The following is a 25,355-nucleotide window of genomic DNA, read 5'->3' on the forward strand; positions in this document are numbered from 1 at the left end:
GAGGTATTTAATACAAACGTATTAAATACCTCTATCGCCTGTGGGCCTGCAACCGTGAGCAGTAATGCTATTTTTCTTGCGTCTGGCTTCATACCGAACCCGATGGCAGCAATGTAGAGTTCGAATTGTTGTTCGAAAGTCCGCCAATTGCAGTCGACATTCCCCGTGAGTTTCAAACCCTCCGGTGGCTTCAAATTCTCCATGTCGTGTTTCACAATATTCAGCAGATATTACCAATCCTGGTACCATGTTATGTTCATAAATAAATAGACGTTTTTATTTTGAACAGCTAGCTTGAGCTAGTCATTTATTCAGCCATGTGGACTAGTGTACAGGCATCCATCTTGACTACTGTCTTGTGGGTAGCCCCTTACTAAACATACAGCTCCACCTAGTGTACCATTCTAGAATGACATGTTACTGATCATTACAACAGGGACTCAGTTTAACGTCTCATTCCAAATAGGACACCTCCAACAGTGCTGCATTCTTTCAGTACTGAAGTGTCAGCCTCGATTATGTGCTCAAGTCTCTGGAGCTGGACTTGAACATTTCTGACTCAGAGACAAAAGTGCTACCACTGAGCCACAGCTGACACTATAAGAGGGGTAAAGCAGCTTAAATTTTTTGTTTTTAAATTTTAAGAAAACATAAAAGACAGGAACAGAAGATCGTTTCATTATTAAAATCAATTTAAAACAAACTTATGCCACCTCCAAGTTATATAATGTCTTAAAGTTAACACCAAAGGCAGATGTTCAAGGAAAACGTACTTCTGTTAATTACCCACGAAAAACATTTGATTTCTCTTGCACCCCCCCATCCCAAAAAGTTGCCCATTAGTTTGTACCTCCAGATCAGTTCGAATGATGCTTCGCGTCGAGCTAGTTCGATTTAGAAGATTTTAAACGTCAATAATTTTAAGGTGAGTCACTCCATTTAAAATTTCAATCGTGCTGGGTGTGAATCGCACTCTTACTTACGCGCACAAACTTTGCCCCAAACTTTCGTCAGCTGAGGTGCAGTCCACTCGACCGAACTGTGTGATGTCATCGCGGGCCAATGGAAAGCGGAGCGAGGTCGCGTCACGTGACCCGCCGCTCGCCCGCCCGCCCGCTCCGCTCGCATTTTGTTTACGCGACGCCGTCACAGCCTGGTTACTCGGGGTGACGTCCATTCCAAAAACACCAAGGACGGCGTTTGTGATTCGTCCCTCGCCTTGGCTGGGGCAACGTCCAATCGGGGAGTCGGGCGGGCGCGAGGTGCGGTGTGACGTTTTAAATATCCCAGCAAACTTTGTCTGATGTTGTCTTTGCCGTCGCCATTAGAGTCGAACGGAGGAGTCTGAGGAAAAGAGATGGGGGGAAGGGAGGGCAAAATGTCATAAATAAGAAAAAAGGTGGCTGGGGAAAGCCGAAGGTCGCCAGTCGGACGGTGCGGTGGGAGTGAACGGGGTTTTTCTTTGACCCGGTCACCATGTAAGGAAAAGAGCGACGGCGGCGGGGGCGGCAGTGGAGGAGGGGGGAGGAGGTTGGAAAAGCCAGATCGACTGGAGCGGCGGCGGCAGCAGTGGAGAGAGAGAGAGAGAGACAAGAGAGCGAGAGTGCGCGGGGGAGAAGGTCTGTTGTTGAATGCGGCCCCTCTGACACTAACGTAAACATAAGGTAACGATGGGGCGGCGGTGGCGATGTGGAAGTGCAGCCCCAGCGCATCTGAATGTGAGGCCGGTGCCCGAGATCTGGAATTGGGTAAACTGCTGGTTGTCAGTAACGAAAAAAATCCGCAGCTCAAATCGCGCTGTTTTAATTCTCCTGCGCGAAGTGACAGAAACCTGATCGCAGCCCGGCCGGGCGCAGCGTGAGGTCAAATCTACTCGGGTCCGCTCCTTTTAAAGCTCCAAGCGTGAAGTTAGAGTAAAAGATGCATCTTAGTTTCTTGTAACAGCTAGTTTAAAAAAAAATGAAATGGACTCTGTTGACCTGTTGTGCTGACTTTAGGTTCCTTCTAAACAAAGCTTTTATTTCATGACTTTAAGCAGAGTTTTGAGTTTTCAAAAGTTTGTTGTTAAGAATCGCGATTTCGGTGTATTGTCAGGAAAATCCCTGGTTCGGCACTTTTTTTTATTGTGCATGGGGAAGTTAGTTTTGTGTTTATGTATCGCGGATTTTTCATTAAATGAGTTGTACGATATTACAACAGCCTCTGGATAATCATTCAAATTTATGGTCGTAAAAATAAAAAAAGGTGTTCAGATACAAAAATAGACGTTCTTAACTTGATATGACTTCCCTTCTCTGGGGCTCTGTTTCCAATTGCATTTGCTCCAAACCTAATGCCACGTTTGTGGAGGTTTACTTACCTCTAATGAACAGCCCAAGTGTTTGCAAACAGACCAATGTACGAGTAAGAAAGCGTCACTCGTTCCGCCATTGCCAGTATACAGCGGTTGCTAAAGCCTTATTTTTTTTGTGATGTTACAATCTCGATGACCAAAAAGAAAAAAAAGTTAAACATTTGTAAATGTGTGATTTTTCTTTTGTAGTATTTTGTCAGTCTTTTGCAATGTGGGTGGCATTCCACCTTAGCGTCAGGTCTGCAAACGTTTATAAATGGAGTCTTTTTTTTCCTCGAGGTGTGCTTATTACTGACTCTTCACGTTTACTATTTTAGTCAAGTGGGAGATCTTTGTCCAAAAGCGCTGGGTTATTAAATTTATGGCGAATCTTTTGGTCACATTTGTTGAACCATAATCTAACAAATCCTTTACCACCTCTTTCTCTCTCTCTTTTCCCCCCCCCCCCCCCCCCAATCCAGTGTTCTGTAGTTCAGTTAATCCAAATTTGCTGAAATCCAAATTATCTTGTATTTTAACTCTAATTTCTCACTGCTGTGTTCGTTGCTAAATTCAAATTATTGGATAATAGTTTTTAGTGCAAAAAATGGAATTATCAGATGTATACGGTCTGATGCTAAATTAAACAGTGGTTAGTGTTGTGCACTCCTATTTTTAGTAATCTTGATTAGACCAAGAGGATGATGTTGTAGTTGTGTAGACAGAAGGAAATGTAATTTTATTCTTGGTAAATGCTATTGCTGTTTTCCCCCCTTCCACTCTCATTAAATATCTTGTAGCAGATAAGACATGTGTACAGCTTCTTTGTAATTTGTTAATTCCTTGGTTATGCCTTGTTGGAGCTCCACTTTGTTACTCACAGTGAAGCTTGTATTTCTGTCATAAGTTGAGGTCGAAAATCAGCCACGGTCTTACTGAATGGCGGAGCAAACTCGAGTGGCTGCATGGCCTACTCCTGCTCCTAATTCTTATGTTGTTATAACACTGTTAAACTCCTGATGGGTTCTATTCTAATAATCAGAAGGCCATAATGTTTTGGGGTGTTTAAGAAGTGCTATACTAAATAACTGTTTGCACTGAATAGTGTGGTGCTCTTTTCTGGGCTTGTCATACTGTATATGATATCCAACTTTAGTCAAAAAGCTATTTTGCTTCAAATTTGTATATTGTATCTTAAGTAAGGTTTGATATAAAAGGGCTGACTTTGAGTATTCTGTGATGGATTGTGTATGTATAGCATGTTGTGTGTGCAGGGATTGTTCTGGATTAAAAGTTCCTGTATGGGATTGAGCTATATGGGCTAGGAAGGCCCCAAGTTTAACTTAAAAAAATATATTGTTGTTTGAGCAATTGTCTTCCTCACCACTGGGCCAGGGAGGGGAACAACAACAGTGGGAATCCTGCTGATCTGTATTGTGACCCTTGTTGGAATTTGCATGTGGGTGAGGATGGGATTGGACTTCACTACTTCCTTCCCTGGTTTCAAAATAATATCAAAACCTTTCTTTTTGATTGTGCTGTCATTCTCCCACTGCTTGTATCCACTTTTCTTCAATCTAAGGCATTTTCAAGTTTCCTGCATATGAGGAGTCTTACAGAATGCAAGTTGAGATGTCGTAATATTGCCTGATGTGTATGGAAGGTTTTTATATTTGTTTTAAATTTCAATGGCCCGTATTTTCCGATTGGAGGGTTTCTGTGTGCGGAGGCCTCCAATCTGGGAAAAATCTACAAACTTACCTGAGGGCTCCCGTGATGCATATGCTTCCACTCCTGGGCCTCTCCAAACTCAAAATGCGCAGGGCCCGTGTATCCCAGAGGCGCATGCAGTCTGCAAGCGTCCCTGGGATCACGTGGGCCATGGGGAGCCAATAGGAGAAGGGAATCTCCTTTCATACACTTGACAGATAGACCTGTCAAGTGTATGAATGGAGATCACCCCAAAAACACAGAAAAATATTAAATATATATATATTTTTTAAATTCACATTTTTAAAATGAGTTGAAATTACAAATAAATATTTTAAACAAATTTACATTTTTTGAAAAAGTAATTTTTTTTTACAGGGCTAAAAATAAACCGTACCTCTTTTAAAAGTGTTTTTAAATGAGTGGGGGGGGGAAAACATTCAACTCTTATGCTGGTAAAATTAGCCATAAGACATAAGATTTCTAAGGGTTTTCTGCGGGCGGAGGTTCTCCAGAAAGCGGAACTATCCGCCCGCAGAGGCCCTTCTCCAGGGCAGGCGTCTGAACTGTAAAGAGGATTCTTGACAGATTGGAAATACCAGTTTTCAGTGCATGCGCTTCGCATGCCAGAAACTGGCATTTCCAGTGTCCCTACGGGTGTGTACACAGCTCATACACGCCTGTAGACACTGAATATATGGCCCATTGTGTTTTAAACTAGAAGATCTTTACCAATTCTGTTAAACAGTGTGCCTTACTCATGCAAGGTGTGACATTTTAGAAAAAGGGTATGTTGCAATTTACAATTGGAGGTTTCAAAGCTTTCTTTGGTCTTGAACTGCAAGACTGCTTTTCAGAAACAATATTCACCATTGCAGCATTCATTTTCTAACAATGTTTGACTGATCTACTTTAAATGGTCAGACTCATTTTGACTGATTTTTGTCTTGTGTTTAAAGTTTCTTTATGGTTAAATTTCTAACTTTGTTTTGTAAATCATTTAAAAATCAAATAGTAACTATCCTTTTGTGAAAGGGAGAATTTTAATATACTTACAACCTGTTGTCTAGTTTTATTGAAATTGATTTTGCTAAAGTAATCAACATTTTGGAATCTGTTATGAGGTTCAAAAGAAAAGTTACTCCAGAATTTACATGTGTGGTTTTGATATGCAGAAGTATATATGTATGGAAAAATTCTGTAAATCAGATTTTGTATTTTATTTTTATTTCCCCCCCCCCCCCCCCCCCCTCCAAATGTAAGCATGTATCTTGTGTACTTACAGTGGATCTCTGTTTTCCACTGGCTATGCTGAATCTTGCAAATGGTACAGTAATAATCAGCTGAAATCAGAACCTGCAAATACATCTGCCTTGCTCTGCTTGCTACTTTCTAGGAAGGATTCATGTCTTTTTTTTGAAAATTAATTTCTTGGGAGCAAAATGTGTTCACCAGCAGATTTCAGTTTTCATGGATAGGTGGAAGCTAATTTCTGTTGAGGGTAGCCATTGTTTTGGACTTCAAATAAAATTTTCATCTGGGCTGAGGCTGCTATGTTATACTGGACATGATACTTGCTTTGGTTTCAGTATGCTGCAAGGAGCAGCATCAGTAATGTATACACAGTTGAGGGATGTGAAGAAACTTGTTCTATAAAGAGTATAGTACAAAATAGCAACAAACAATGCTGGAAAAAAGAGGGTCAGTCAGCATCTGTAAATACAAAGATAGGAGAATGTTTCAGGTGTATAAACCTTTTCCAGAAATGGAAAGTGCAAATTTCCAATTCCAAAAAAAGGATCTAGAGCTGTAAAAATAGGCTAACCTTTCTCCAAGTGCTGAATATCTGAAGCATTTTCTGCCTTGCAGTTTTATCTGTAAATATGATGGGCAGCTGGCTTAAACTACTGTATCTTTGTATTATCTGAATGTGTTTAGAAAAAAATGTGAATGCCTCAGATTTGTGTGTTAAGTTGAACTTTTTTTGTAATCCAGGTATACAACTACGTTGGAGCGAAGTTCTGTCTATTCTGATCAGAACTCCATTTACAGAACTTGTCTTAAGTAATAGTTATGATCTGGAATGTACTGCATGAAGGGGTGGCGGAAGCAGTCGATAGCAATTGGATATATACTTGAAAAGGAAAAAAATTGCAGGGCTCTGAGGAAGGAGCATCAGAGGGGGATCAATTCGATAGCTCTTTCAAAAAGCCAGCACAAGGCATGATGGGCTGAGTGGCCTCCTTCTGTGGTGTATGATTCTATGATCATTCATTTGGTTTGGTTCCAGTGAACAAGCAAAGTCCATGAAGTGAGCAAACAATTGATTATGCTGCTAATATTAACCGTAGACTGATAGCAGGTCTTTGAAATGTTGGGCTTTCTGGGATCTTCATTTTTAATAGAAATTTTCCAGTGCTTTTTAAAAAAAAATCTTCATTCTCGGGATGTGGGTGTCAATGGAAAGGCTGGCATCTTCCCATCCCTAGTTATCTTGAGAAGGTGGTGGTGAGCCGCCTTCTTGAACCCAGTGGCTTTCTAGACTCTTTCAGTGGGCAGTTCAGAGTTGATATGGAACTGAAGTTGCACATAGGCCAGGTAAAGAGAGCAGATTTCCTTCTCCCAAAGGGCGTTAGTAAACCAGTTGGATTTTTACGACCATCCAACAGCTTTATGGTCACTTTTACTGATCGCAGATTTTAAAAACTGAATTCAAATTCTCCAACTGCCATGGTGGGATTTGAACTCTTGTATTAGTTCAGGCCTCTAGATTACTAGTCCAGTAACATAACCACTAAACTACCATGCCCCACCTACTGTGGTGAAATGTTCACTATTCTAGTAATAAGCTAGGATGCAAGGAGTAGCTTCATTACTGTAATTCTAACCCTGTAATACAAAAACAAATACTTGAGTAAATTGCACTGTCTAGCTTTGATTTATACATGCCTTGTGCCAAGTTGGGGAAGGTCTGTGAAGAGAAAATACAAGTTGCAGTCATAACTTAAACCATAAGGCGTGCATGCATAGTTTTTGTATTGTTGCTGATACACCACAAGACAGATTTAAGAGCAAGTGGGGCAAATGGAAGAGTACCAGCCGCAAAATCAAACTGAATGGCTTTTGTTTGAAGCAGTGTAGGATATTCAGTAATGCTATTTTTATTGCAAATCTGCCAATTAGAAATGCTGCAACTGGAAGTACAATGGACAATGTTTAATCAGTTTCTCAGCAACAAGCCATTATATACAGAGGCTTTCATTGAATAAAGAAAAATATAGGCAATGTGATCAGTTATTAAAATGGAAGATTTACATAAATGGTGTACATGGATAAGTCATGCCTCACTTGAAGACCAGTATATATGAGTGCATAAACTTGTCATTTGCACCCAAACAGCTTTCATATGCATGTGAAGTTTGTCTGAAACAAATTAATGGGGTAGTTAGAATCCGAGTCCTGCCTGATTCTGAACAAATGGATTTTGCTATGGGTTCTGGATTTGCTTTTCAAAGCATATGTTTAATAATGGAACACATTGGGTGTAATGGAAGCAAATTTGTACCAGAACATGCACATTAAGCTTTGGAGGGTGCAGTGGTAAATATCGAATGCAATGTAGTGGAGGTAATTGCTCATCTCTTTGAGGACTTCACATGAGCAATTTTTCATCTTGGTATTTTACAGTAACCATATGGTAACATTGAGATGCCAAACAAATGTGTGTACTGTGGTCGCATTGATTGGCTTGATAACCAATTAAGTTAATAATTTGAAGTAGAAAATGGACATGTAGTTGCTTTGGTGCAATTCTTGCATAGAATTATAGCTTTAGTTTTCTCCTAATCCATGCGGTAATAGGACACAAGATTCACTTTTCTTTATACCAGTTAGCTTCATTCTGTGCTTGTTCCACACTATTATAAGTAGATTAAACCCAGGCAGCTTTGTGGTATTGATTCTTGCCGAGCCTTGCCTTTTTCAGTTTTTGCTCCTTTTCATTGTATGAAATATTAAGCGATCTTAGGTTTGAATGGTGCACCCAGAAGGTGAAAGTTTAGTCTATCAAATTTCCATCTAGCTATTTGTGGCAGAACTGTTAAAAATGGTATGCCTGTTGAGACTTTTCTAAGCTAGTTCCATTATAGTACAGGCTTGGGTTAACTGGGTTTGATAGTCCTTTGTTTCATTTTCATAGCTTACAGATTTAAATATAAATTTTATTATTGTATTGACTTGTTTTAAAATTTGAGCTGGGAGGGGGGCACTGTAGTTGTCTTGACCTGTAAAATTTTACTAAAAGGATGTTGTATTTCTTGTCCTGCCATTATATTAAAGTAATGTAGTGTCATTATAATGTTTCAGCGCAATGTGTATGTGCTGTCTAAATGGGATGCGGAGAGGAAAGAATCCCTGTACTTAGTACTGTTTAATTTTATTTTACAGCCTCCAGTCCAGAATCGGAAACTGCTGCTGGGTGTGAGCAACGATGACTGAATATGGAATAAAGTGGGCCTGTGAATACTGCACATATGAAAACTGGCCGTCTGCAATCAAATGCACCATGTGTCGTGCACCAAGACCGAATGGCACTATAATTACTGAAGATCCAATCAGAGGCAGCTCAAGTGATATGAATCCAGACTGGGATACCGCAAGTATAGAGGGTGGCAGCAGCCCTCTGATTTGTCCAGACTCTAGTGCTAGACCAAGGGTTAAATCATCCTACAATTCAGAGAGTGCAAGCAAATGGTCATGCCACATGTGTACTTATCTGAATTGGCCAAGAGCAATAAGATGCACTCAGTGTTTGTCCCAGCGTCGGACCAGAAGTCCTACAGAGTCCCCCCAGTCATCTGGTTGTATTTCCAGACCAGTTCAGGCTTCTCAGGACCCATGCGAAGAATATAATGACAGAAACAGACTGAACACAAAAGCGCTGCAATGGACGTGCACAGCTTGCACATATGAGAACTGTCCCAAGTCTCGGAAATGTGCAGTCTGTGACTATCCTAGGCCTAACAATTTGGAAGCAATTGAATTTGCAGAGCCGGAGGAAGCGTCATCACTGATAAATGAGCAGGATAGGGCTCGATGGAGGAGCAGTGGCAGTGGCGGCAATAGCCAGAGGAGATCTCCTCCAGTACCTAAACGCGAATCTGAGATGAAAATGGACTTTCAGAGGATTGAGCTGGCACCCGGGGCTGTTGGCACTAAAGAAGAGCTGGAAGTGGACTTTAAAAGACTCAAACAAATAAAGAACAGAATGAAAAGATCAGATTGGCTCTTTCTCAACGCATGCGTAGGTAGGTCTTTTTTAAACTTCATTTTTTGTGTTTAATGCCTTGTGTAATTTTCTCTAATACATGATAGTTGTCTGCGTATGATGTGCAGAATTCTGTGATGTTTGTAAAGGAATATTGTGGGAAAAGATGAATGTAAAGATGACTTTGTTTGAAATCTGATAAATCATCATGTACCTGTACTTGGATTATGCAATTCTCGGTGGATATTGTTGCTTATTGTGTGCTTGATTTCTGCTATCCAGTATGTCCACACTTTTATTCTATAACTTGTTAATGCAGAACACTATTTGGAATGGAAACTACTTTAGGATCCATTTTCTAAACACGTTTAAAGTGGTTAGATTCCAATGATCCCCAAAGTGAAGCCTTTTATTAAGGATAATTTATTCCGTTTTCTTTGTCTCAACTCAATGTGGTTTGGGGGAAGCAAAGGGTGGTGCTCTGCAAATTATGTTTCTGGGTTGTTGTGTTGACAAAGGGAATTGCTATTGCAATAACAGCCCAGGAACTTGCTGCAAGTGGCCCAATAAATTGAATCACAGTAGCCCCCTTTTTTTCATTTGAAAATCGACTTTAAACCAGAAGTACAGCAGGCTGATTTTTTTAAAAGATATAATTCATGACCCCCATCGCCCATTTAAAAAGGTGCTACAAATTAATGATTCAACTACTTTTCACAAGTTGGCTTTGTTTGTGTGGTCTGACAGAGCATTACCTGCTTCTGCAGGTGAACAACAGTCTCTGAATCTGTATTCCTTCATCAAAACTTTGGATACCCGGAAGTAAGAATTTGAAACCTTGATGAAATTTCTTAGTATCCCCACCAAAATATTTGATTAATTTACACTTTTTACTGTTACAAGAAACTAGGAGAAAGATTAGACCTTTCTGCTCAACTAGATTGTTCTTTATGTAGGCTCACTTTTGTCTTTCTCTCTGATTACTTGTGACCCTCTATTACGTTTCTGGGTTTTTATGCTAGATATATTTCATGGGTTCAGCATCACTAGTCACTCCCACAAATAGACCTCGTGTCCCCAATGAACTTGTGTGCTTTACCTGCCCAATATCTAGGTAAATGTAGCAAGATGCAGGGGTTGAACAGAATAGTTGTCACTTGACACAGGTTACTGTATGTTTCATGAACTGCAATGTGATCTCTGCAATTTCAGTAGATGGCAGAATGGAAGAGGAGAGAAGTCAATACATTCTTAAATCCTCATCTATCAGGGGATCTTTCTACTCTTAATCGTGTTGCTGGAAAATTATGGAAACTGCATATGTTCAAGATGTACAGATGTGGTTGAAAGCACTTGTCTTGCAAGTGTTGGGACGAAGTATACAGACAAAGCCCAGACTTTTGACAACCGAAGGCCTTGAAGTAAAAACTTTAATGAAGATAGCAAAAAACACACGATCATTTTAATGGACAAATTTGTCTATGTATTTTTTAAACTCTTGTTTCTTTTTTAAAACCTAATTGGGACATCAGAACTTTCAGTTATGGTGAAAAATTGACAATTAAAAGACATTGATTTTGATTGGGTCAATAAATGTGATGAAATCTTGATAGTTTGAATAGGGTTTTCCCATTCTAAATGTTTATAAACAGATTTTCTAGGCATACAGTAGTGTGATGCTTGTGGTGCTAGACCTGCAATCCAGAAATTGAGAGTTCCACTGTGGCAGGTTTATGAAATTGAATTCAATAAATTTGGTAATTTTATGGGTTGAAAAGGTGCCAGACAAAATCCAACTGGTTCATTGATGCCTTTCTGGGAAGGGAACCTGCCACCTCTACCCTGGTCTGGCCTTTTAGTTGCACACAATGGGACTGGCACCTAATGCTCTCTGTAAAATGATCGGTACCCAAGGCAGCCCGCTCGCTACCTTGGGGCACGTAGGGATGGGCAATAAATGTCACTTTACCAGTGATGCCCACATCCGGAAAACACAAAATGCTTTCTGTTTTCCATTTCAAAGCACAGCAGAATTAAGGTTTGTGGACAGACTGTGCATAACATATGCAGGATTTAAAAAAATAATATAGGTAGATTTAGACTTTCCAGATGGCTAAAACTGGTTAAACCAGGAGTGCTTCAGCATTAAATACTAGGAAGGACTTGACCTAATAGTGGAACAGCATTATAATTGGCCATCCCCCTGAGTTAAGGGAGGGGAAAACATAGCCAGGGTTCCTACGTCTGATCAGTAGAGCCACCCACCCAACCCCCTGTGCCCAGTCTGGGTGTCAGTTAAAGACCGGACTGGGCTCCGATGTCATGCCCCTTGGTTGAGTAGACTGCCAATACTTGCTGTGTTGGCTCGCGCATGAAGAATAACTACTTGAGCAAAGTACCACTGGGGCCCTGGTGCCTGACTGACTTCGCTGAGGAAGGAGTCACTGCTTTCAGGAGATGGGGACAGATAAAAGGTGGAGAAAGGGAGGGTAGGGCAAGACTTGGATCATGTTCACTCTTCATGGTAGAAAGGAAAACTGAAAGGTTTTGCCTGCTGCATCCATAATCTATCGTTCTAAGTCCTGGAATCCTTGTCTCTTCTGAACCCTCCAGTGCTTCAGTGTCTCTTGTTCAAAGTCAGTTATCCAAATCTGTATTGAGGTATTTCAAATGTGGTTCATCAAGGAGTTGTGCAGGGTTAAATTGACGTAATTTACTTGTAAGCTGATGCGCTCAAAATGCATCACCGTACTTAATGATGACAGCCGTATGTCATTTGCATACTTTGTTTAAATAATTGCATCCAAATTTTCCTTTGTCAAAATTCCCATTTGTCATGTATGTTTTGCGTTAATGCACATTATATTGCATTAAATTCCATATTAAAATAATATTTTACATTTCCCATATTAAAATTGACATCTGTTTAGGTAACTTTGGTTGCTAGCTGTTTAGTAACTTTGATTGCTAGCTGTTTAGGTAACTTTGGTTGCTAGCTGTTTAGGTAACTTTGGTTGCTAGCTGTTTAGTAACTTTGGTTGCTAGCTGTTTAGGTAACTTTGGTTGCTAGCTGTTTAGTAACTTTGGTTGCTAGCTGTTTAGGTAACTTTGGTTGCCAGCTGTTTAGGTAACTTTGGTTGCTAGCTGTTTAGTAACTTTGGTTGCTAGCTGTTTAGTAACTTTGGTTGCTAGCTGTTTAGTAACTTTGGTTGCTAGCTGTTTAGGTAACTTTGGTTGCTAGCTGTTTAGTAACTTTGGTTGCTAGCTGTTTAGGTAACTTTGGTTGCCAGCTGTTTAGGTAACTTTGGTTGCCAGCTGTTTAGTAACTTTGGTTGCTAGCTGTTTAGTAACTTTGGTTGCCAGCTGTTTAGGTAACTTTGGTTGCTAGCTGTTTAGGTAACTTTGGTTGCTGTTTAGGTAACTTTGGTTGCTAGCTGTTTAGGTAACTTTGCTAGCTGTTTAGGTAACTTTGATTGCTAGCTGTTTAGGTAACTTTGATTGCTAGCAATCTGAGATCGTTATATGCAGAATCTGATGCTCAGCTTTGAGCATAAATTTAATGCTTCAACTCTTGAAGATGAAGGCTTTTTTGCGATTAAATGTTTATTGAAAGTTCATTGACTTTTCTTAGCATTTGTCACATGGTAAAAGCAATATTCTGATTCAAAAATTAATTGCCTCATTGAAATTAATACTTACATTGGATTTCACATTTGCATCTTTAAGCTAGATGGCTGAGGGCTAAAAGATTTTGTGCCAATGTGTAAGTTGTACTCTAGATCACAATTTAATAAAAACTTGCTTTAGGATTAGACGTAGTGGTGAGCCATTCTATTTCAACTGTTTACATATATCAAGAACTATGTTCCTATTGGTTCTGCTGGCCTTGTGCGGGCTTGTTACACCAATCACAGAGCTGCTTTTTGTGCTGTGAAGCGTTGAAAATATTAAGAGCACTCCCTTTTAGTCGAGATATATTGAACAGCCTTCAAATTTAAAAGCCTTGGACAAGAACTAAGTTCATCAGTTCTGGGACTTTGCTCAGTGAGTTAGAAGTTTTTAAGAACGGGGTATTTATGCCAAGCAGTATTACTCGGGGCGCTCACTATTTATTTGGGCAGCACTGGGAATGTGCCTGGCAGTATTCGAGGGAAAGTGGTCTGGCATTATTTGGGGGTGGGGGTTTCTGGGATTAGGCTGTAATGCAGGGGAGCATAGTCTAATAGATCCGTGAGGGGGGTGGGTGGGGGTACAGGAGACTGGGACATCAACTACCCTTGGCTTCTCTTCGGACGATTGGGTGCCACCCTTCCAGTGTGTTTCTGCTCATTAGCTTCCTTCCCCCAACCTATCTACAGCCCGTCTTATTTCCTCAGGGACTCCACCACCACTGCTTTCCTTCAAGTCAGTGCCTGAAAGAATGTAAGGATGAACTTTCTGATTAAAGTTAATGGACAAAAAATTATGGATTGGGGGTACACAATTTGCTGATGTGTGCTTCTCGGCCAGAAGTGAGAGATTTTTGGCTTCATTTATAAGTCATTCAAAAGTAGTGTCCTTAAGCATACTTGTGTTTTTTTAAAAAGCATTGTTTCACCTCTTTTTCTCGTGCGCCCCCCCCCCCCACAAACCTCACTTCTGCTTTGTGAGCATTCCTGTTTGTTTGGCACAGTGTTTTGTAAGTTTCAGCCATACTGGTGGTTTTTTCTCTTCCTAAAGGTCTAATTTTGCCCTGCATATTGGGTGATCTAAAGATATTTTTAAAGCTAAATTGGTAGGTCCGGGACTCTGGTGGCACTAGTGGACTGGAACAATATTTTTCTGAATTTAAAAAAATATCCTTTTTTTAAAGAAGGTTACAATTTAAATAAAGGAAACTACGATGGTCTGAGGCGCGAGTTGGGTAGGATTGATTGGGGAATGTCACTCAAAGGGTTGACGGTGGATAGGCAATGGCAAACATTTAAAGATCGCATGGATGAACTACAGAATTTGTTCATCCCTGTTTGGCATAAAAATAAAACAAAAAAGTTGACTCAACCGTGGCTAACGAGGGAAATTAGGGACAGCATAAGATCCAAGGAGAGAACATATAAATCGACTAGAAAAAGCAGTGAACCTGAGGATTGGGAGCAGTTTAGGATTCAGCAAAGGAGGACAAAGGGATTAATTAAGAGGGGGAAAATGAGTATGAGAGTAAGCTTGCAGGGAACATAAAAACTGACTGTAAAAGCTTCAATAGATATGTGAAAAGAAAAAGATTGGTGAAGTCAAGTGTAGGTCCCTTGCAGTCAGAATCAGGGAATTTATAATGGGGAACAAAGAAATGGCAGACCAATTAAATACATACTTTGGTTCTGCTTTCACAAAGGAGGACACAGAACCTCCCAGAGATGTCGGGGAACATAGGGTCTAATGAGAGGGAGGAACTGAATGAAATCAGTATTTTGTAAGGAAATGGTGTTCGGGAAATTGACGGGATTGAAGGCTGATAAATCCCCAGGGCCTGATAATCTACATCCTAGGGTACTTAAGGAAGTGGCCCTAGAAATAGTAGATGCATTGCTGGTCATCTTCCAAAATTCTATAGACTCTGGAACAGTTCCCATGGATTGGAGGGTAGCTAATGTTACCCCACTATTTAAAAAAAGGTGGTAGAGAGAAAACGGGGAATTATAGACCGGTAAGCCTGACATCGCTCGTGGGGAAAATGCTAGAGGCCATTATAAAAGATGTAATAGCAGAGCACTTGGAAAACAGTGACAGGATCGGACAAAGTCAACATGGATTTACAAAAGGTAAATCGTGCTTGACTAATCTACTAGAATTTTTTGAGGATGTAACTGGTAGAATAGATAAGGGAGAACCAGTGGATGTGGTGTATTTGGACTTTCAAAAGGCTTTCAATAAGGTCCCGCATAAGGGATTAGCGTGTAAAGTTAAGGCACATGGGATTGGGGGCAAGGTACTGACTTGGATAGAGAACTGGTTGGCAGACAGAAAGCAAAGAGTTGGAATAAACGGGTCTTTTTCCGAGTGGCAGGCAGTGACTCGTGGGGTACCGCAGGGATCGGTCCTAGGACCCTAGCTATTCACAATATATATTAATGATCTAGACGAGGGAACTAGATATAATATCTCCAAGTTTGCAGACGACACAAAGCTGGGTGGGCGTGTGTGCTGTGCGGAGGATGCTGAGAAACTCTAGTATGATTTGGACAGGTTGGGTGATTAGGCAGATGCAGTATAATGTAGTTAAATGCGAGGTTATCCACTTTGGTGGCAAAAACAGGAAGGCAGATTATTATCTGAACAGCAATAGATTGGGAGAAGGGGAAGTGCAATGAGACCTGGGTGTCCTTGTGCACCAGTCGCTGAAGGTAAATATGCAGGTGCAGCAGGCGGTTAAAAAGTCAAATGGTATGTTGGCCTTCATAGCGAGAGGATTTGAGTACAGGAGCAAGGATGTCTTGCTGCAGTTGTACAAGGCCTTTGAGACCACACCTTGAGTATTGTGTGCAGTTTTGGTTGCCTTATCTGAGGAAGAATGTTCTTGCCATGGAGGGAGTGCGGTGAAGATTCACCAGGCTGATACCTGGGATGGCAGGAATGATGTCTGAGGAGAGATTGGGTCGATTAGGCTTATATTCACTAGAGTTTAGAAGAATGAGAGGGGATCTCATTGAAACTTATAAAATTCTAACAGGACTAGATGCAGGAAGGATGTTCCCGATGGCAGGGGAGTCCCGAACCAGGGGTCACGGTCTAAGGGTAAGGGGTAAGCCATTTAGGACAGAGATGAGGAGGAATTTCTTCACCCAGAGAGTGGTGAACCTGTGGAATTCTCTACCACAGAAGACAATTGGAGGCCAATTCATTAAATATATTCAAGAAGGAGTTAGATATATTTCTTAAGGCTAAAGGGATATGGGGAGAAGGCAGGGACAGGGTACTGAGTTTGGATGATCAGCCATGATCGCATTGAATGGCGGAGCAGGCTCGAGGGGCCGAATGGCCTACTCCTCCTATCTTCTATGTATGTTTCAATTTAAATTGTAGCAAAACTTAAAGTTGCATCTTTTTTTTCCATCCATTTTTCTGTGCTTCCAAAATTTGTTCCTAACTTTATTGTAGCCATTTAGAGGATTAAGTGTTTATATTGTAAAATACTGTTTACTAATCCATGCATTCTAGAATTACAGCAATGGAGGTTCTGTATCATGTATGGCCTGCTTGTATTATGGAACTGCTTCAGGAAGAAATTATGCTGTAATGTCCTCAGCTCCTAATGCTATGGTGTCCTCCCCACAATGTAAATGGGGTGAATTCCACAGCATTGGAGCAAATGACAAAAACATTTATGCATGGGAAATCTTGCGCAAGAATTTGAAAGCTGCAATTTGTCACCATAACCTCCCGATATCAGGGAAAAGACTGTTCAGGCCATTGATGGGGAAACCACACTGCTATCCTGTATCTATGATTGTGAACCTGGCCTACTTGGGAAATAAAATTATGGTGATGTATGGTAAAAGGGCAGTGTTCATATTTCCTGCTGCCTTATGAACTGGTGGTGAAAAGCAGCTCTTTTGGTGAATCTTGTGCCTCCTGGGGCAACAGTGCCACTTTGGAAATACCTGCCAGAAGTGAAATACACTGCTCTTAATTACTTGCTGAAGCCAAGCTGTTCAACTAGCTGTGGCTAACTTAAATGTAAGCTGCTGGTGGTTCCAAACTATGAAACAGTTAGCCTATTTGTGAGTGAACCGATGTTTAACTTTTTGAATGGCTCTAAACATAGATGTAATGCCACTGATTTTCTAAACTAAGTTATTGTAATACCGTAGGACAGACTGTTCTGAACCCTCCTGTCTCATATTTATGGACATTTGTGGTTATATTCTATTTATTAAGATTCTTCTAAAGAAGCTTTCTTAATGATCTGGTCAAGGGACTGCCTGTTTAATGTAGTGCATCCTGTAGTGGTAAAATGTCATTTCAAACTTGTAACACAACAAATCCTTCATTGTTTTTATGGATGAATTTTACTGCTGTGTATTTGCATCCATTTAGTAGCCATACCATGGGAAGTTCATACCAAGTTTTTTGCCTTATTCTCTAGTGCGATTATTATCATGAGAACATTAAAAATTGGAACAAGAAAAGGCCAGTCAGCCCATCAAGTCTGCTGCATCCATAGTCCATGCATGACTGCTTCAATTCTGGACTCTGAGTCAGTGTTGTGAAGATTCTGAAGCTAAAAGTTTTAAGCCAAAACAACCACCTCAGTAAATTGGCAGTGTTTTTTCCCCAGAAAAAAGGTTGACCCTTTGTAATTGAAAACCTGATCAATTAACAGGCAGTACTTTGCTAGTATTTGGGATTGTGTAATGGCAATATCAGATTTTATATCTTAAGTATTAATTCACTATTAGAACTTTTTTTCATTGTTAGTGCAAAATCCAGAGAACTGAAAGGGTTATATTAAAGATTAATTTGTTCGCTGATGAGTAGAAACTAATACTGAAGGTTCCACTATGAAATATTTTGCCAATAAAAAATATAATCTGAAAGCCTGCTATGTTGCCAAATAAGGAAAATCCTCTTCCTTACTGACAGCTATCCTGATTTGTAACAGGTTCCACTGAGTCATACTGTTTACTACAATGAATTATGGAGTAAACTATGAACACTTCTGAGGAATGTGTAACTGCTGCCAAAATCTCTTCAATGATGCCAAGTTTAAAAATCATTTGTTAAATTTATAGGACAATAATTGTTAATAGAAAGCTACCATATTTTGTTGTGATTACTCTACAGGCCAAGAACTGTTCTGTATTAGCTACAGCTGATCAGTACAATAAATTTTAAGTTGTGCCCCAAAAGATACGTGAACAGCATTGAGCTACTTTAAGTGTCAGCTTGGTAGTATAGTATCTACTTAGTGGTTTGGGCTCTCGTGTATGTATATACACTTGCTTGTGCTCGTGCATTCTCTCTCTTCAGAATGTTCTGTTTGCACCAACCTTTTCAATAACATGAATGCAGCATGTGATTTGCCTGTCTGCACAAAAGTATTTTGATCTGGCTACATCCACAGAGTTAGAATAAAATTGTTTAGGATCCATTGATTGTGGCAATTTTGTGGAGCACAGAGTGTCTCTATGAACGATCTTACAACCACAATATTGGCGACCTCTGATACAAAATACTCCAGCCATGACTGAGTTCCTGTTTTAATTTCAAAATTCCATTAACCTGTACCATACATACATTCTTATGTAAGATAAGCAGGCTAGTGCTTTTTATTTTGTTCTCCTCCCTCTTTTTGGTGATTTTTATTGCATTATATTACTGTTTTACTCCAAAGCAATGGTATTGTGTTCTACATTCAGCATTCCTTTGTACATAGATTCAAAATTATATTCAATTATTTTTACTCTTACATTTTCTTTTAAGGAAAGAGAATTTTTTCCCAAAGTTACTGTAGACAGTACATGTAGGGAGATGCATTGAAAGTCATGTGATTTTACACCTATTGGAAACTGTGTACTTTAGGACTGGGATAAATTAATGAGTCATGGGTATACACCCAGCTTGACTGAATCCCAAGGTTTCTGCAGGATAAGGTCACTGCCCTTTGTAGGCTGTAGGATGGAGTTGTTGGTTTGTGGTTCTGACTTTGGGAGTTGTTGGATTTCTAGGCTGCCAGGTACCTTCTGTGATCCTGGACTAGAGGATGAAATCATGTTTCTCCTTGTGAGCTTTCCAGTGACCATTTCTAGGAAGATCTGCTTGTTGATGACCAGTGATGGTGTAATTGATGATGAAGTAAGCAGTTCTAGGAACTCTGAAGTTGTGCTTTTAGCTATTTACTCAACATAAGTGGTAGAATAAAATTTCATGACCACAGTTCTTTAGAAGTTACAAATGTGCAGTAACAGACAGTTCTATGAAGAATGCTCTGGATCTTGTAGTTCATGTATTCAGGTTGAATGTTCATTTTAAGTAAGTTGATGGTGCACTGGATAATATTTTTTGCCCACAGTTGAAAGCAGTCAATTGTTCTAAGATTACAAGCAGGTAGTGGTTGTGTAGGGTCCCCCGAATGTCGACATGCCTGTGGCGAACACAGGTGGTCGACATGCATGAATTATTAGAACAAAGTCCAGAGGAGATGAGAATGGGAAGGTTACTGTGTAGGTGAAAACTTAACTAAAACTGAGTCCTTCGGTCTAGGATTTAAAGTTTCTATATTTGATCTCTTGCCATGTGTTTCATTTATGTTGAGTACAGGGAACTTAAACAGAACAGTTGAAGTGTTTTTTAACTGTTTAATTAACTTGGTCCCTGGTTCTTGAGTAATGTTGGCAATGGATTCTTAGTGATCCTTTTGTTTATCTTTTACCTTATCACCTCTAGTCCATAAAAGCAGATGCTATATGGAGGGCAGGCACAGGATAGTCGTACTAATGCACTTAGCCCTATTTGAAGATACTGGCCTCTATTTATGGTGTCTGAAAAACAAGTAATGCTATACCTAATAATCCTAACTGAATAATAAAATGCTTACTATTGGAAGGAGTTAATGTAAAATCTAGGATAAGTTGCTAAGTTTTCAGTGGGCAGAAAAGTACGAGGCTGCAACTTGCATAGCAGACTTTGTAGTTCTATTAGGAGACTACAGGAATGAATATGACCCGATCAATGTTCTGGATTAGAAATACTATGGTGTGGCAACTTTGACAAAGATACTGCAGCTGTAGGTGGCATCGGGACCATAAAGTTACATGAAATGACATCAGGGGCAGCTGAAGGGGGAAAAAATAAAAACCTACCTTTGGAATCACGCAGGAGGAAAACAAATTGAGAACAGGCTGGATAAAAGGATAGTTTATTTATATTAAAAAAATTAGCAAAATATTTGAACAGTAAAGAGGATAGCGTACATTCTAGTACAGGAAACTTTGTGCTATCCGGCACCGACGGGACCGAGCTGTTGCCGTTCCCTCAAAACTGCCGGACAAACCAGCGTTAATGTTGAAACATATGGAGATTTTGAGCTCCGTATCTGGCAACAAACCCTGTTGCTTAGCAACAGCTTCTAAACAGTCGGCCCTACCTTGAAAGCGTCTCTGTAGCTTAGCAACGGCTTCAGCGAGACCTTGCAGAGCTTGACTGTTGAGAAAAAACCTAACTAAACGGCTCCTGATTTTTGCCGGTGGCTCGAGCATTCCGGACAGTTAACCTCCCGGATAATACAAAGTTTCCTGTAATGGACTAAAAGACATCCTTGGCCGGCTGTAGCTGAATATGGCTTTATTAAAGATGGCGGTGTTAAGCCCTCAATAAAACGGGATACAAAAAGCAAATCCACTGATGCGCCATCAATTACTCAAAAGACTGAAGTTGAGCGAGTAACAATCAGGCTTTTATTAACTAAAGAATGAAGGTCTTGTCTCGAGTGGTCGACCCGTCCAGAATACTAAGGGACTGGGAGGTAGTCACTTATATACCTGGAATAGTGGGAGGAGTCAGCCGAGGCATGTCCAGACCTGTACCTAGTGGAATACACATACAGACACAGACAGGTATGACAGTGGTTTACCACATCCACAAACTCTAAACTTCTTGGAGCTCCGCACTCTCCTACAGGAAAAGCAGTAAAATTGTCCAATTGTGCAAAAGCAAACCACAAATATTGGTGATGAGCCCTGGAACCCCCTCCTGAAGGTGAAGAAAATGCTCAAAACCGTTGAAAGGATTGACTAATCACAGTGTGATGCCCCCTGTATTAAGGTAGAAATTGGAGGCCAGTTTCACCCCACCACTGAGTCAGAGTCGAAATCTGCCAGCCCCAAGACAGAAAGTGGACTTCTGTATCGCCACCCTGTACCCCTTGCTGAACTAGAAATTGAATGTCGAACAACTTATTTTCCTTCCCTCCCACCCAAAGCAGAAATTGGACATTTTTCAGTACCCCTTTCAAGGTTTGCAAGCTGAACCTACCCCACTGCCCCTATCTGCCGCTGAGGCAAAATTTGCACTCTGACACCCACCCCCAGTGAAGCAAACTTTTCATATCCCTCCTCCCCCGGTCTTTCACCCCCTCCTCTTATCTCTCTCTTCCATAACTCCACCCCCTTGGCCTGAAAGCTGTCACTCTTAAGAGCAGGGAAAGCATAACATTTAGAATAATAAGGGCTATTTTAGGAGAACTGATTTTGTTTAAAAAGTCTTGTAAAAGTATTTATTTTCTTTTTTGAAAGAAAATTGATGGAATTCAAAGTGATTAGCATTCCTGGTTTTGCCTCTTCTCTCCTCTCCTCTTTCCTCCCCCCCCCCCCCCCCCCCCCCCCACCCACAAGAAAGCACTGTTTAAAAGAATTGATCTTGTCTTTGTTTAGGTTGATTATCTCCAACTTGCACACAACCTTACTTGCAAGCTTATAGCTGTTTCTCAAATGTTTAAAGAACTTGCCTTTCATCGAGCAGAGTGTGCAAGATAGAAATGCAATTGTTAGTGATTTATGACCCACAAATTACCAAAACGTACATTGCATTTGTGAAGCAAAATCATGTGGATAGATTTGGGGAATTCTCACCTGCAGGAATGATAATATGATTGGTCAGTGTGTAATATTTATCATGGCATAGTCCATTAAAGTGAAATTTAGGATGAGGGCACTGATGTATCTGAATATATATGGAAGATTTGCAATGGGTACTATTTATATAAAAAAAAAACAACTTTATGGTTTCAGTTAACATGGTAACCTGCCATGCTAACAGTTCATTGATAGGTGGTGCACATATTGATCATGGAAGTAGCTTGAGCAGGAACTTTGAAACCTGACACACTTAGTACATTGACCAGGCAGTGTGCAGATGGTTAACTGGATTATCCTCAACAGGAATGGGAACCAGAAACTGGTATTTGCACTCGCTTGGGAATGTTCCTTTTTGGCAAACTGCTTTATTTTGTGGGTGGGGTGTGAAGTGTAAGTGCCATAAATTATAAGGCTGTGTGAAGTTACTTGCCTTGGCTATTAATTTCTATGGCTATGATCTGAAATTGAAGATGGGCATATTAAATTTAGTTTTCCAGAAGAAGGGTTAGTTCCAGGTAAAGTTCTAACTATTGTTCAGTGCTGTACTTGCTCCCAACTTCTGCTAGTAACTCCTAAATTTAAACCGTTTTTGGAAGCTGACCTTTGCTGTTGTCAAAAATAGCAAAACCTGAGTCATTGCATTTCAATCCAGTGTTTCTTTTAACCCTAGAAGGATGGGTGAGGTTTTATGTACGTATAGTGTTTTTTTTCAGAAATCCTCTTATCTTGTGCTCAATGCTTATGGTACAGCTAGAATTCATTTGCCAGTAATCCAAGTTCACTGCTTTCTAACCAGACATCCAGAGGAATTGGAGTTGGTTGAATTGACTCATGTTTTTTGAATTCTTTAAATTGCATTTATTCTAATTGGTCCATAAAATGTCTTGGAAAGGTTTGGTATGTATACAAAGTTGTTGTGTTTTTTTGTTTTGCTACAGTTTTTTAAAAGAAGTAATCTTACTTTGTGCTCTTGTGGGCAAAAATGACTGGTCGTGTTCTAAAACATTCACAGTGATAACATTCACATACTCGAAGCATTTGTAACAGATGACTGAACTCGAGACAGTTACGGAAATTGAACTACAATGTGATTACAGGTTAACCATGTTTGGAATTTTTAATGAGTATAACACAAAAGGGTTTAGAGTTTTCAGGAAAGGACACGGGGTAGCTCTACTTGCCAGTGATAACTGAGAAATAAAGACGGTCGACTTGTAGGCACCAGATCGGCTCCCAGTGAGTTACTCTGACTAGAATGTATTTCAAATGCAGCAAAGATAATTAATTCTAGGCTGTTGCTATAGATTACCAGGTCAAAATAAACTACTGACATTCTAAAACGCTAAGATAAGTGCAAATAAAAAGCAAATTATTGGGATATTTAATCCAACTTAATGAGAACAGAGGAATGAATAGACCCTTTGTCAGAACACGGGATGTGCACCTGAAATGTTAGTTCATCTGTTCTCTCCACAGATGCTGATTGACATGCTAATGTGTTACCAGCATTTTCCACTTTTGTTTCTTAAAATCTATCAGACACTACTTGTCTTTAATAGTTTGCTGACACTCTGGTTAGGCTAGCAAAACCAAGCTGAGGAACCACTTGGTTTTTTGTCCATTCTCAAATTTTACAATGAATCCATGATGTGTTGAGCTTAAATAATAGCCTTTCCACATTGACTGCTGTTTACTATAGTATTATCATACAGGCAATTTCCAAATTTACTCCTGATCATTGATTATTTTAACTAGCATTGAACTAAGGCTAATGTGTTGATAGTTGCTTCCATCTGCTTGGTTGCCTTTTTGTATCATGTTAGCCTGTTTCTAATCTACTGGGACCTCCCTGGTAAATTCCCTCAATGGTGGTCATGCTTCACAATTCTCCTTCTTTGATTTTCGGTACTCCTGGGATAAATGCCATCTATTCCTAGGAATTTACTTGCCTTGAGCCCTTTTAGCTTGTCTAGGATGTCTATATAATTTTTATTGAAGTTCTTCTTTCTATTTGGGTTATCTATCACTATTTATTTAGGGAAGGCAAGCTACTTGTGTTTCATAAGCAAATAACATAAGAAGAAATAGGAGCAGAAGTAGGCCATTCGAGCCTGCTCCGCCATGCAATAAGATCATGGCTGATCTACCTCAACTCCACCTTTCCACACATCCCATATCCCTTTTTTCACTAGTGAATACTTGGAGGAAATAATTATTTAGTAAATTAACTATTATGCTCCTCCTCATTTCCATCTTTTAAGGTTCTCTCCTCTTCTGACTTTTACTGTTCTAGCGCTAGAAGAATTTTTTGCTATTCTGGTTTGTTTCTTTTGCTTATTAAATCCTATTTCTTCATGTTCTATATTAATTCTAGTGAACTCTCTTTCTTCTGTAGAATTGATATGTCTTTTTCTTTCCCCTTTATTTAGTGCCTTATTAATTCAACAACTTGCATTTATATAGCACCTTTAACGTAGTAAAACATCCCAATGCGCTTCACAGGAGCGCTACCAAAACAAAATTTGACACCGAGCCACATGAGATGTTAGCTTTGTCAAAGAGGTAGGTTTTAAGGAGCGTTTTAAAGGAGGAAAGCAAGGTAGCGAGGCTGAGGGATTCCAGAGCTTAGGACCTAGGCAGCTGAAGGCACGGCCACCAATGGTGGAGCGATTAAAATCGGGGCAGTTAAAGCGGCCAGAATTGGCAGAGCGCAGAGATCTCGGGAATTGTAGGGCTGGAGGAGATTTGAAAACGAGGATGAGAATTTTAAAATCAAGGCGTTGCTTAACTGGGAGCCAATGTAGGTCAGCGAGCACAGGGGTGATGGTGGGTGAACGGGACTTGGTGCGAGTTAGGAAACAGGCAGCAGAGTTTTGGATGACCTCAAGTTTATGGAGGGTAGAACTAGGGAGGCTGGTCAGGAGTAAATTGGAATAGTCAAGTCTGGAGGTGACAAAGGCATAGGATGAGGGTTTCAGCAGCAGATAAGCTGTCTTCGTGATGGCGCGAATATGAGTTAGGGAGCTCCTCTCGTGATCAAATATAACACCAAGGTTGCGAACAGACTGGCTCAGCCTGACCATTGCCAGGGAGAGGGATGGAATCGGCAAGGGCTCTGAGTTTGTGGCGTGGACCAAAGACAAGGACTTTGGTCTTCGCGATATTTATTTGGAGGAAATTTCTGCTCGTCCAGTGCTGCATGTCGGACAAGCAGTCTGACGGTATAGAGACGGTGGCGGGGTCGAGAGAAGTAGAGCTGGGTATCATCGGCTTACACGTGAAAATTCATGCTGTCGTCGGGTGATGTCACCAAGGGGCAGCATGTAGATGAGAAGTAGGAGGGGGCCAAGGATAGATCCTTGGGGGATACCAGAGTAATGGTGTGGGAGCAGGAAGAGAAGCCATTGCAGGTGATTCTATGGCTGGAAAGATTGGA

General features: G+C 40.3%; 1 protein-coding gene across 5 annotated transcripts in view; it reads left to right on the top strand.

Annotated features, from left to right (window-relative positions):
* The first annotated feature begins 1,240 nt into the window (after positions 1-1,240).
* The window catches only part of LOC147113488 (ubiquitin thioesterase ZRANB1), a 104,728-nt gene continuing 80,613 nt past the window's right edge, over positions 1,241-25,355 (top strand). The window contains exons 1-2 of one of the 5 annotated variants that reach the window (XM_085994650.1): positions 1,241-1,262; positions 8,489-9,348. In XM_085994650.1, the coding sequence (XP_085850776.1) occupies positions 8,532-9,348 (817 nt within the window). In that variant the 5' untranslated portion in view covers positions 1,241-1,262; positions 8,489-8,531. Of the gene's footprint in view, positions 1,263-1,300; positions 1,479-1,541; positions 1,665-8,488; positions 9,349-25,355 lie in introns of those variants that run through there. The other 4 variants (XM_085994651.1, XM_085994647.1, XM_085994649.1 and 1 more) reach the window with 4 other exon arrangements.

The sequence above is a fragment of the Somniosus microcephalus genome, chromosome 8 (genome assembly GCF_052327205.1).
Source record: "Somniosus microcephalus isolate GS21.2 chromosome 8, FLI_Smic_1.0, whole genome shotgun sequence".
Taxonomy (NCBI): Eukaryota; Metazoa; Chordata; class Chondrichthyes; order Squaliformes; family Somniosidae; genus Somniosus; species Somniosus microcephalus.